Genomic DNA, 14,164 nt, shown 5'->3' with positions numbered 1-14,164 from the left:
CTGTCTAGTGGTGAGAAATGGTGCTCACTATTGCAGACTTGCTTAGTGATTTAGAGACTTGCTTAGTGACTACAGCACCACCTTCCTTGCCCCTTTTACTTAAGGAATAGTTCTGTCCTGGCGTTCATTGAATTCCCATCTGTCCCAAAATTGCGGTGGATAAGCTTTTCTATCAAAGAGATACTTTTTTAACCAAAAAAATATGAACAGTTTCATTTTCAACCTAGCTCTGTGAACATTCTATACTGGCACAATAGAAACAGACCAGAAGCTCAGTAGCTGAAGGGTGAGGCAGGAGCTGGAAGGAGAGCTTGAGGGTGGGAGTCTTATAAACTGGTTGTGCCATGGAAGCAAATGGCACGTGCCTAACACACATGGCATGAGCAGAGAAGCCATGGACATGGTTATCACCCCTTTATTCACCTTATTTCATTCTGTCCCCTCATTACTCTCAAGGGGATTAGTTTGTACTACTGAGTGCAGAGTAGTCTGGACAAATGGCTTACTTGTACTCAAATGCCTAAGAAAGAAGCAGGCAGCTTGGCCTTCAGAACTCTATTCTTCCAAATATGATGTTCTGGTTTAGGGCACCCCAGGCCATATGATCCATAATCTTCAAGAATTTTAGACACGCAGAAGAGAAGAACTGTGCTGCATTAGAAGGTATGTTTTAGGTGGAAAATTGTCAAAGACACCAGTGCCCCTGACACATCTACTACTTGTGGGCTTCCAGTAGCAGGTAAGCACATCTGTGCTTTTGGAAAATCATTCTGTTGTTAGTAGAACTGAACTAAATACTCATGAGAAGAAACTGACTCTCCAATTTTGACCTGTTGCAAATTGTGATCAGCTCAACAAGTCTTAACGTATCAACATACGTATCTCTGGAGACATGAATTATTTATACAAGTGTTCAAAAGGTCTGAAAAGCAATTTTCTTTTGGGCATGTGTGACTGGCCACATGAATGACATGGTATTCTCTCATCCCTGGTTGTGTTAGCATTTTAATTGCTTATTCCATCTGATGCTAATTTTGATTCTTGATGAGGTCTCAGTGGTAGTACTAAATCCATTCTCACCGAGAACATTTATCCCTACAAATCTTCATTTAAGTGAAAGCTTGTGAAAAGAGAGGTATAAACCAGCAAAGTGTCAGTCTAATTTCATTATTTGGGCTGATACATGCTAGCTGATAAATGCTTACCTACTTTCATCATCTTCAGTCATGATTGAGCTGGGGACTTCAAATCAACTACCTCCCAACAAATAAACTAGGTATGTGTTCAACATGAAGGCAACTTCACTATTGTCACCCATTTTGGTTGCTGTGGTATTGTATATATATCTGTTTCCTCTGCTAATCAGGTGGAAAAGTGACTGAGGAGAAGTGTTATGCACTATATTTTGAAAATCAAGACTTGACTCATTCTCTAAAGGCATCCATTACATACCTTAATAAGTTTAAGCCAGAAGATGAGCCAAGCAGCAGCAAGGAAGAAAATTGTTTTGTGCCAAAAATAGGCAAGGGACTGCAAAGCCCAAGTATGGGAAGACAACCATGCATCTTAACAAGCAACTGTAAAGTGGCGGATTGTGACACTCGGACTGAGTTTTGAACAAGCAGAAAGCGACTGGGGGGATCCAGTAGCGTGATGGGAAACACTGAAAAGGGAAGCTACACGGCCAGCATAATAAATATTATTTTAAAAAACCTTCACAGGCACTTCTCTAACAGCTACCATCATAAAATAAAGAGACAATAACAAAAATTTGTAAATGCATGCTGTGTTCCTATGCTCATGGAAGACAGTGACAAAGCTCTCATTAACCTTGGAGCTGAAGGATCAAGTTATTTCCTTTTATAACCTCCAAATGATTTGGTAACAGCAATTGATCAGTCTTGCCAGAACCACGTGGGACAGACGTCAATCTTGATGTTAGAGATGGATGTGCTAAGGTGAAGTAATTAATCCCGGTTCAGCAGTGCTTAGGCATTGAAGATGGACAGTGCTTCACTGCTGTCCTCTGAGCTAATCTTCAAAAATACCCTCCTCCTCTCCTTATCAAGAGATTTTGAAAGGCATCTTACAAGCTTGGATAAACCAGTATTGTGAATGAAACACATTTTGGCTTGTGTATTACAGAAGTACATTTAGTATGTTCAGTGTGCAAGCTCACTGAACCCATACTATTTGAACAACTTGCTCCTGTTTTGCCTAACCTGTGAATGTGGTTCAATTCTCAGCTGTCATTTCACCAACCCTTTCCCTCCAGTAACTTACAACTTTCAATTTCTAGTGTGCAGTTTTGTTCATCCAGAGGATATCTGCGTAGATCCATCATGCAAGCAGCTGTTGTTGTGATCCTGTAAGAAGAGGGTGAAAAAAACCAATGAGACTTGAAATAATATTTTACTTGTTTGAGATGGCGAGATTTTCTATAACGGGTTTTCTGTTTGTTTAAATACAGAATGGTATGTACTTGGATTCCTGGCATTCAGTCTTTATATAGCTAGTAAAGCATGATTAATTTATGCAGCACAGTAGACTGGTTACAGCATAAAGCATACAACTCTATGCAGAATATTGTAGAGAGGATTTTGACTCAAAAGTTTCTGTGTAAAAGCGTACAGTGTTTTGAAGAACATTCAGTGAGATTTCTACTTGGACATCTTTTCTTAAATATTCTTAATTGAGACATCTTCAAATTGTTTAGCAAATTGTTTCATTTATATCTCATACTGCTGATATCTTTCTTTTTCGGTTTGGTTGTCACTTACTGCTATTTTAATTTTGTCTGATAGGTAGGTGTATTTTCATCCATGCTGTGGAATACCTGATAATACCTCATTCATTATTTTTATGCTTTCATAATCAGTTTATCATTAACTATGATAATTGTACATCACCTCTTAAAAATGGCACGAGGCAATCAAACACTAGTGAAATGTAACATTGTACAGTGGTTACTTCATGAACATTGAGAGTAACTATGATTGCAGGCTGGATGTTTCAGATCCTTACTTCTTCTAGAGGGCATGTGAGTCGATATTTGGTCCCTAAAGGTATTCTCCATAGCCTAAGACTTTTTGCAAGGCATTTCCTCTCCCTTGTTAGACCATAAATCACAAGAGCATCTAAAAAAATATTTGCTGATAAGTCTGTGACTGCGTGGGAGGAAAGTTAAATGACTTCACGAGGATCAAATTTTAAAGCTCCCTTTGAGAAAGAAAATTAGATCAGTGTTTTCAAACTCACAAAAGTGAGTTATCACCTTCATTTGCCTTTTTTTTTTTTTTGGTGATAGATGGGTTCTTAAATGCTTATAAAACTTTAGAAGTTGTGAATGGGCAAACTTGGCTTTTAATTTTATTGGTCTCTCTCCTTCTCTCTCTAAAGATTTATACCAGATAAAGGCAGATAACCTCTTTTCTTGATCTTTCCAGGATTTGGTCCTGTTGTTCCAGTTCCATGTTAATGAATACTAGAGGAGCTCATCTTGAGATTTTACTTTTGATGTGCTGAAAGTCAAGCACACTTACATGCTGTATTAGGTTGATAATCCTTGCTGTCACTGAACTGTCAGAAATTAAAAAGGAAAAAAATGCCACATGCTTTATTACTGTGACATGCTTCAACATCTCCTAAGTCTACAAAATCCACATCACATCTGGTATGAGGAAAATCTAGCAAGGACAGTAATAAGAACAAGCCCATGAAACTGCTCTGGAATACTGTGTAAAGTACCATGAAAATGATATCTTTATTACTTTTTTCAGGCTGATTTTGTCACATTAAATAGAAATGCATGTGTCTTAACATGCATTTGCCATAGAAATGCATTTGCCATAAAAAAGGTCTTCAGCTGCAGTAGGACCTTTCATTTAGATTAGCCATGTACAAATTATACTTCACTGAGAGGCACTGAGAAAACACTCATTTGTCAGACACCTGCTTAATAACACTTAAGATCACACATAACAATATACTGACATTAGTCACAGTTAAATGCTTTTAATGAAGGTTTCATAGGGAAATGTTTTGTTCCCAATTAATAAATTGGCCTTTATGGTAATTTAGTTGACCTGTATCACCAGAGTGTTTTCTGAACAGAGTGCTACTGTGGTGAGGCAGCACTCCCCCTGCCACTTCCTCAGGCTGCCCTGTGATCTCAGGGACTCCCATTTGGCTTGGCTTTTGGGCAATGAGTTGAGTGGTGAAGTGTACCTTGACCGTGCCACAAATTCTTGCATGGCTAAGGTGGGGGTGGCACTCTGTACCAGGGACTTCTGCTGCCACCCTGAGGAAGGGAACAAGAGATACTCAGTCATCCTCTGACAGCCTTGGAACATTATTTACCCGGATTGTAGCCTGAGTGGAGCCGTACCGTCATTTTTAAGAACTCCAGTACTTACCAGCTTGGATTGCAGCCAGGATAGAAACTCACTAATGACTAGAGCCTAGCATTTTGTGACCCTCTAAGCAGCTGCTCTAATAGCTGCCCTTTGAGCTCTTCTGGACTGCAGTAGATGCACCTCTCTCTCAGAGGGACACCTCTCAGAGCTTTGCTATACTTGGTGGACCATGACTGAAAACTCACAGTGGGACCCACACTGACACCCCCACTCTCTCTAAAGGCTCAAGTCTCACCCACAAAGAAATGACAAGGTATTTAATATATTTCATTTGATTTGAGGGTAATTTTGAACAGATATATCTTTGTAAATTTATTTAGACACAGACGTGTCTGTAAATGTTTGTGTGTGTGAAGTGATTGAAACACACTATATCAAGTATAGCATGAATGTTGCCATCTTGGACCTATAATGAGTCATGCACCCTCTTCTGCATCCTTACACTTTTTTCTTCCTGGTCTCTGTGCAAATTCTAAACTGATTCTAATCCAATTTTCATAGGTATGCTTCATCTTTGTAGTAAGTAACAGAGTAAACCCTTCCATAGCACTTTGTGAAGTTGTACAAATTTATACTAAACCTACTTTTGCTAATATATTTGACAATGATTTTTAAGTCATCCTAACCACTCATTTGTGATAACCAGAGTCTGAATGACCAGTTATTCCTAATGGCTGTGTATCTGTACTACTGACTTCTGCAGTTTTGCATATTTTACATAAGTTACATAAGAAACAGCAATTAGTATTCTTTACATCATCAATGCAAATTGATAGTGAAGTAGTAATTAATGCAATTGTTTGTATCTGAAATGTAAATATTCTACATAATCTTTTCCCCTGACATTGTAATTCTGACAACTGTACTGTCTTCTCCACCAGCCTGCCAACACAATATGGTTCCTCCTAAAGTTGGAGGTGCTTAAATTGTATTGGAAATCTTAAGTTCCCAGGAAAATAGTTACATGTAATTGCAGGAGTGCTTCAGGATTCAGCAACCTTCATTATCTGTAGTTCATAAATCTGCCTTTCAAGCATGTTTCTCACTCTTGATAGAGCTCAGCTGTGTAAAATTGTTAATGGCATTATGCTCTGCTTAACCACAAAACTTATTTAAGCAGATAAATTAAACCCAGATGAAATCATAGTAATTGTTATCTTGATGAAAATGAAATCAAGTATTTTATTATAAATAGAGTAAATAAATCCCAGACCTGTTAGTGGTTGTACTCTCTCTGGGTGGAGGAAGTAACTGATGGCTTTCACATGCACCAGAAACTTAAAAATAAAGACATTCAAATGCAGAATACAGGGGTGTAATGGCAGGAAGGAGATTGCAATATTCTGAAGATAGGGCAAAGCTCCAATAAATCTGTGTTCCAGAGGATTAGACCTGAAAGGCCCTCGACACAAGTTTGTGGCAATGGCAGAATATCATGAGGCTCTGTAAATGTTTAAGTGGAGGATTAATCCTACACTTGAAGCAGAACTATTTATATCTCAAAGTAGGATGTGTTTCTTCCAGGCTTTCCATTCTTAAAATACATTTTAAGTTCAGGTGTTGGGGCTTATTTATTTTGTTTATACAGTGTCTTTTATTCTACTGTCCTTACATACTTTAGAATCATTTGGCTACAAATGCTAAAAATGAGATTATGCAAAGAAGACAAGCAGTTAGGCAGAGATATTTCATTATGCTACTTAATTTCACTCATGTCAGTACTCAGACATTCTGAGATGGAATGAAGTCTGAACTGCCAACAGGCAAGATAAATAGTACTTGCATAAAAGCAAAATCAACAGATTTAATTTTTTGAAATTGTGGCTTGGGGTTCAAGTTATTTGATCCACTGCTTAGCTTTTACTTTGATGCCTTACTGTCTGAATATCTTATACTTACTGTATAGTCAAGTTATTTTTTGCTAAATATAAGATTAAATGAAAAAAAAAAACCAAAACACTGATGTCCAGTATTTGCAAAACTGACTTCCCCTAAATAATACTGTCAGAGATTTCCCCGCAGAGCAGCAGGGTTTGTAGGAACAAATGTTAAAGCTTAGTATTTTGAGTTAAATCATCAATGAGCAGTTAAAATAAGTTCAGAATGAACAGAGGAAGTAGATTTATGGTTCAGTACTTAGATAATTTCCTCAATGTGCTGTCAAAAAGCTGATCCTCTATTCTTGGACAAGAAATACATGCAATATTTAAGACAGCAATAATAATTAAATGTGAAAATGATGAGAGCTAAACAATGCAAATTCTATTGTGAAATGTTTCCTTCATTTGGAGGTCAGGTATCAAATTTTAATATGTTTGTTCTTTTTCTGCCAGTCAACAGAGCATAAATTATAAATGTACATGAAGATATGAACTGGGATGGACTAATTTTTTTTCCTTAAAAGTTAAATGAAATCTTTAAATCAAATAAGAAGAAACATGCTTCTCTTAACCACTGTAGGTGCTAGGGCTCTAGAACATGCTGGAAGTAGACTTTCATATTCCAGGTAAAAAATTGCTTTTATTAAATCAGTGTTAATTTAACTTTACTGGTATCAGGGAACTTAGTCCCCTAGGAACATCAGAACCCAGCTCCATATCCCTGGTGTAACTGTTTTAATTTTTCTGAAACTGGAAGAATCTTGATGTTTGTGTGGAGATGTCTTGTAAGAAGAGTTATTGAAGGAATAGAGGAAGGCAGAAATAAAAATATATGTAATCTGTAAATTTTTTCTCTGTCCAAGCCATGTACAAGGTTTACAGTTGTCATACCTGCTGACACCATAAATTTCCAAGCGCTGCCTGAGTGCTTGACCCTGGGAGAAATGTCATCTCTGCACCTGGAAACACCTTCTACTGCCTGGAGCAGCCTACTTGTAGGGTGTACATTGAGCATCAGCATCATTGGTTTGGTACTGGGTATTTGATATAATGTTGTGTGCACTTGGGATATCTGTGTTCAACAGCCTGTGTGTTGCTTGTCTGGTCACATTCCATTAAAGTCTATTAAATTCTCTTAAAAAAAGGAGTTATGAGTATTAGTAAAATTGGCAAGGGCTAAAAGGTGATTAAATAGTAATGCTTTCACAGATCTCATTAGAAGCTGAGAAAAAATTTGCAATATTGGATCCTTAGTTTTAGATATGACTACATTAGCATGTGAAAACTTTTTTTTTTAATTAGAAAACTATTATATTTTAGCTAATTTTCCCAGTAGGACATATATTCATGGCTCTAGGGTGACAAGCTGTCAACTGCTAGGTCATTGCTGCAGACTGCATACTTTAGATAACACTCAAGTTTATAAGGAAAGCTTTTGTATGATTTAGCTTTAAAAGTACAACAGACATTTCCTTTTGATCTTGCTCAGAGAAATAGTACAGTTGAATAATCATGACAAAATAAAAAGGACCTTGATGAAGATGTGTAAAGAGAAACACACAGGTCAAATACATTTATAATATTGGGTAAAGTGACCTGTTATACTTGAGTTGCACAAAGATTAGGCAGGGAAAAATGGGTCAGACTATGGGCTTTCTACTGTATTTTATCAACACCCTGAACTTGTCAGTGTTTGCTTGATTTGCCTCTCCTTCATCTTTGTCCCTTTAGTTGCCCACATTGAACCTTGAATGAAATGTGAGCGGCTCAGCGATAACGTCATTTGCCTCGGGTATCAAGGACTTGAGCTGCAGCCAGAAAGGGACACATGGCAAAATTTTGCAACGCCTTTCAAGGGCTAAAACGTTGCTTTTAAGGTAAAATGAGCTGCACTGGTCAGTGACAACACCACCCAACAAAACCACAACAAACAATTAAAAAAAAATAGAAGAAGAAATAACTAATAGTAGCACTGACTAGTGCTGTAGCACAGTGATGGTCATGGATTTGTGCTGAGACCTGGAGGAACCATTCTGGGCTTGTCTTTCCTGTGTAACTAGTAACACTCCTGAGAGTGAAGACACTTGTCAAATGTAGAGGAGGAATACTGGGTTTTCTCTGAGGTGTAAATACAAATGTCTGTTTTCAAGCAAAAGACAGGCATGAAAAGTTAATCTGCAGGGTGTCAAATCAATCAACTGCATTGGCTTGAAATAAGAATGCTAAAAAAAATAACCACTTAATGAAAACATGACTGCTCTTATTGCTCTTTCCATTCTCATATGCTCTCCCCAAAAGCTACTGAGCTGTCTGCCTGGGCTGCCATGTTGTCCTGTAGGTCCTCTGAGACACTCCTTATCCCATTCTTATTTCCCCCTGGTTATATCAACTCAAGAGCAGCCAAGACAAATGAGACAGCATTTGCCTAAATTGACTATTCCTCTTGAATCAGCTCATCAGTTGGGCTCCATGCTGGGCCCTAAAGACAGTTAAATAGCACCATATCAGAAGGGAGTAATGATGATGAAGAACTGATAAAGGCAGTGCTCCCACACAATGAATTTTGTTATTCCCATGTCAGTGGGAATATTCACCACCAGTGAATTGCTGGTAAACTGCCTGAGCATTGTCTGAGACTGAAGTCCTGGAAGAGTCAAAACTCTATTCTTAAAGAATGTTCCCTGTCTGTCTCAGCAGCAGAGCCTAATCCTGAGGTATTCATTCAGTCTCAGGGAGGGGCAAGCCACAGAGCACAGTGTGACACTCACTGAGGACAGAAAGAATGGTTTGTGACTGTGCCCTCATATGCCCAAACAGTTACTGAGTCTAATGCAGGATGTGCTGATTGGAGTAAGCACATGCCTGGTCTTGCTGTTGTGGTCATTTCACTTTGCTTCAATTAGTATTCTTTAACATGACCCAGGCACTATTTTATCACACCTGTTTTGTGCCTACAAAGCTATGCAATGGTCAAATGCTCTTCTGCTAGACTGAACTGACTGTGAATTTGAAACTTGGAAACTTGTTATCCATTTGCTGTTTATTCTTCCCTGCCCTTTTACATGTTGTATTTTCTTTTTGTTTGTTTGTTTGTTTGTTTGAATAATGAAAGGTTGTTTACTGGAAAAGGTCACTGATGATCTTCCTTTAAGTATTCCAGGTTCAGAAATCTCTTGCAGAATTTGGGGCATATGTGTTTTGTGATGAAGGCTTTCAGATGCAGCACTCTGTGATAATGGTGTTGTGATCTATAGGGCAATACTGCCTAAGAACTGCCTGCAGCAAGTGATGTCTTCAAGTAGAATTCTCTGTTCCTTCCTCTGATTTTTATTGTAAAATATAAGCTGGTGGTATAATTGCCACCTTTAACCTCACTTCTGAATGCAAATAAGTGTTATCAAGTGTGTTAGGCTGGTGCTACTGAATGCTTTTGGGAACACTGTGCTTTTGTATTTTATGTCCTGCTTGGCAGTTTAAAAAGATTTGCTGTGGGAACTGTAGGTCACTTTTTTTCCCCTGTATTTTTTCATAGAAAACATTGACTTCTACAGTCAGTGAAAAGTAGGAGTGTATCAAAGGTTACATAATTTTCAATTAGAGTGCTGTGGGCATGAAAATATTTTGTGGAAGGGGACATCACATTTCAGTTGTCTTGGGAGATTTACCTTGACACTCCATGTAATTGTCAGTAAATTAATTATTTTTTGCTTAAACCCTTCATGAATAGTTTTTCAGCTGCCAGAACTCTGCTTCAGCTACATAGTTACACAGTCAAATAGCTGCTTAGTACAGAGTAGGAATGAGGTGGGGTAATTACCTGAAATTCAGACAAGCTGACTTGCTGGTTTTTGCCTTTTCCAAGGGGAGAACCTGAAGGTCCAGCAGAGCAGTGGCAATAGGAGGCAATGGGAAAGGGAGAGCTCATACATGGAGGAGATGAGGAGAGAGGTGATGAGACATAAGGTCTGTGAGAAAACATGTTGCTCTGACTGAATTAGAACCTCCTAAAATCAAAACCTTAAGCCAGATATGTACTTTTTAAAGATAATGTAAGACCATTACTCTGTTCAATGTAGTGCATCAGAAATAGTTCAGAGTAGAGTGAAGATGAACGGTGGAAGAATGAAGATGTTTGTAAATATCAATAATAATAATAATAATAATAATAATAATAATAATAATAATAATAATTACAATTTTACAGTGTAAAACCTTTTAAATATTAAAAAAACCCTGTGCATTTGATGCTTCTAAGCCAAATTTCAGTGCAATGAGGATTTTTATTGCACAGCTATAAACCCATGAAAATAAATTTTACAATATAAATCCCAAGAGGCCTATAACCATACCAGGGCAACCAAGATACTTCAATAAAAAGTGCCTTAGATTTGGAGCTGAAATTCACTGCAAATAGTAATTTAGTTTGACAGTGCAAGTATATCGCAAGATAAAAAGAAAAAGAGCAATCCAGATGGGAAGTGCTTAGCATAAAGGAAGGTTCAAGAGAGAAATAAGGTCAGATAACTGGTTTTCAATCTGGTTTGAATTAAAAAAAAAGTTGATAAATCTGTAACTTTTTCAATGTCAGTATGCAAACCTTCTAAAAGTGACTAAATGCCAGAAAGGTGCGGATAATATCCACTGACCAAAACACCCTGCTCAGGAGAGAATACAAGTCTGCTAGATGGCAGCAGTGATGTTAGTATCATCTGGTATGATCACCTTTTGAGTTTTTGTTTTGTTGTTGCCTATTTCAAAATAAAACAAAATTAGACACCAGCATACACCTGCTCTCTTTGGCAGGAGCAGAAACAAGGCAATATCTTCCATATGCAGCCTGGTTTGGAAGGCTTCAGGATGTGCTTGGGCAAAACAGCTGATGGTTTCAGGTTTGTTTTTTTGGTTTTGTTTCATGCTTGGTTTTGTTTGTTTGTTTGGTTTTCTTTGTTTGTTTCACTTGTTTGTTTTGTTTTGTTTTGGTGGGTTTTTTGGGGGGGCAGGGGGGAATAGATGCTTTTTTCCTCGTATCTTGAGTAATCTCAGAGAGTTCAAGGAGCATTTGAACAGTACTCTCAGACACAGGCTGTGATTTTTGGGGCTGCCCTGTGCAGGGCTAGGAGTTGGACTTTGACAATTATTGTGGGTCCCTTCCAACTCAGAATATTCTGTGATTCTGTGATCTTTGATATTCTGTAGGCTCAGACTGCAGGCTTTTGTTCTCCTAGCAACACATCTGCATTTGATTTCTACAAGTAGTTGATGTGTAATTCCTCACAGTCAGTATCTGTTGTTGTGCCTGTTTCTTCTACCTTTAGCCTTAAGATCACAGTACAATAGACTCTTTCTAATGCTACTGTGCCTTTATTTATGCAGTGTTTATAAGGACAGAACAAGCAAAAATCTCCTTAGTTGACAGAGATGCTCTTTACCATAATAAAATACTGAATTAAGATTGAAGCTTATAAAACAGACCAAATTTTCTGCTTATGTTGTCTGAGTAGTTAAGGAGAATTTTTAGATAAAAACCAGGTTGTTTATGGTCTTAAATTCTCACTTTGTGTTGTTTCACACCTTTCTGTGTTGCATGGCTTCTTGAGTCCCCAGTGGTAGCTGGGTAATTTTACATTTTTTTTTCTTTTTTTTTATCCTTCTCACAGGACAAGAGGATAATACAGTGTGGCATTGCTACTTGACTACTGCGTCATATCTCTGTTGAATTTCATAGTTCAGAAGTTCTTCCCTGAACTGTTTTGAAGCTGTAAGTCACAATAAATTACATGGGCATTCTTTCATTAAGATAAACTAATAACAATGTAAAAAAGTATGAAAGGCATTGTGTCAACCTGTAGGGTTTTGAAACTCTCATCCCTATACTTTCCATCCTGTATATTTTTTGCTATTATTCTCAAGTCTAGTAGCTAAATAACATATTACTGCTAAGGTTTAGTGTCCAGCGGTTTCACAGAATGATTTCTTTTCCTTCAATGAACACCTTATTTTTGTATCAAACAATGGAGTTTGAAACCTTTATAGGAGAAGGGTTTAAAATGGGTTTGGAAATGTTACATTTTAAAGTTCATATATTGCATATTCTACTAGTTTCATACATTCTTCCTGCATCTAATTTAAAGATGCTTTGGAAGGGAAAATATTTACATATACGTTTTACTTATTGCTACCTTTACACAGAGTAAGTGCATACCTGGCATGCTGAGGAGAACTGTGATAAGTTTTTTCCTTTGATCTTTAAACTCCTCTTGCTATGGCCACGACTTTCTCTTTGAGTATGCTAATAGCTCTTCATTTAGCAAATAATTTGCTTATACTGATAAAATTTCTTACAGGTGACTGAGTATAGCAGAAGATTGAGTTATTCCCTGTGAAAGCAAAAAGTCCTGAACAGCACTGTGCAGTATTCAGGCAGATTTACTTATAATCTTGTGAGCATGCAGGCCTTTGATTTTTTCTTACGAAAATGCTTTGATATTTTCACTGGCATCTTAAACATAAGCCTGACATTTTGCCATTAGAAAGTAACAGAAAAAAAGGAATTAAAAATGGAATAAAAGATCACTAGTGAGTGAAAGCTCATACATATATATCAAACAGCCATCAGCTCAATGCTCACAAAAGATAGAAACTTCCATTGCCATTGAGAAAACTTTTCCGGCTTATAGGGAGACCTATAAAATATCCTCAGAGATTAATCTGGAAAATAAACTTTATGTCTGTATCATTCACAACCACAAGAGTGAAATTATATGGGTATAAAACACTTGTGGAAGAGGTTGCTGTTTATAACCCAGGCAGTTTAATTACACAGAGCTCTGAATGGCTGTACCTGCAGAATGGAGGAGCTGGTGACTACAGGATGGGTTGAAATATTTTAGATGAGTTTTTCAGGAAAGGAAATTCTGATGATCTGTGAGTTACAGCAATTGTTCTAACATGTACTTACCCTGAAATTTGTTGATTTGGTTAGACAAAATTATTTTTGGTATTTTACTCTTGCAGTCCTGTAATGTCTGTGGTTTTGGCCTTTTTTTCTTCTTTTTTTTTTTTTTTGGTGTATGTGTTAATCAAATGGAATAAAGCTAATTCTGTTTATATGTTTTTTAATGATAACTGCACAGATTACCAATCAGTTTGAATTCCTTATATTTAGCAGATAGGCTGCCCATTTGAATCATCATCATGAATTCTGAGAATAAGGGAGATTTTAAAGTATTTTGAGCATTCAACTAATACTAAGCATATGCGTCTGCTGCGCAGAGTTCTCTTTTTTAGTGATTTGCTTATGAGAAATTAAATAAGGTTGCATTAACATACTATATATAGCCTAATTAAACATTACTGAAACATCTGTGACACACCTTCAAAACAAACCCCTTCTCTTTTCTTGTTTTCTCTCGACAGAGTCCCAGCAGGGGGCTCCCAGGTAACACAAAAATCTGTAGCAGTCTTAATACACGCTTGGTGCCCACACTTGGGTGATAACATGTATTTTAAAACTTTTGAGAATTTGAGTTAAATTACTCCTTAGAGTAGTTTCTTTTTTTTTTTTTTTTTATGCCTTTTACCTAAAGCAGGTTTTACTTGCTGAACTCTTTTGGCTCATCTTGAAGTGTTTCAGTGGGAATTGCTTTTCTGTGCATCCAAAGGTAGATAGATGGTGAAAAGTTGAAATTGTTGCCTTAGGGGTTTTAAAAATCTGGCTGATACAGGTCTTGTGCGAGTTTAGGCTTAACTCTGATATCCCTGAGAGACATCTTGGAGTCCTTATGCACTTTAGTAATTCGCTGTAGATGGGCTAAATGTATACTCTGTGTTAGTTATTAAATTAAATAAAGAGCAGAATTATCAGTTTCA

The 14,164-nt window shown here is 37.2% G+C and overlaps 1 protein-coding gene across 1 annotated transcript in view; it reads right to left on the bottom strand.

Annotated features, from left to right (window-relative positions):
• The window catches only part of GABRB1 (gamma-aminobutyric acid type A receptor beta1 subunit), a 104,477-nt gene that overhangs the window by 20,797 nt on the left and 69,516 nt on the right, over window positions 1–14,164 (bottom strand). Inside the window, exon 5 of the mRNA XM_030947433.1 lies at window positions 2,284–2,366. Coding sequence (XP_030803293.1) covers window positions 2,284–2,366 — 83 coding nt within the window. The remainder of the gene's footprint in view (window positions 1–2,283; window positions 2,367–14,164) is intronic.

The sequence above is a fragment of the Camarhynchus parvulus genome, chromosome 4 (assembly GCF_901933205.1).
Source record: "Camarhynchus parvulus chromosome 4, STF_HiC, whole genome shotgun sequence".
NCBI lineage: Eukaryota > Metazoa > Chordata > Aves > Passeriformes > Thraupidae > Camarhynchus > Camarhynchus parvulus.
The sequence above is the reverse complement of the archived record's forward strand: the minus strand, read 5'-3'. Positions and strand labels throughout refer to the sequence as shown.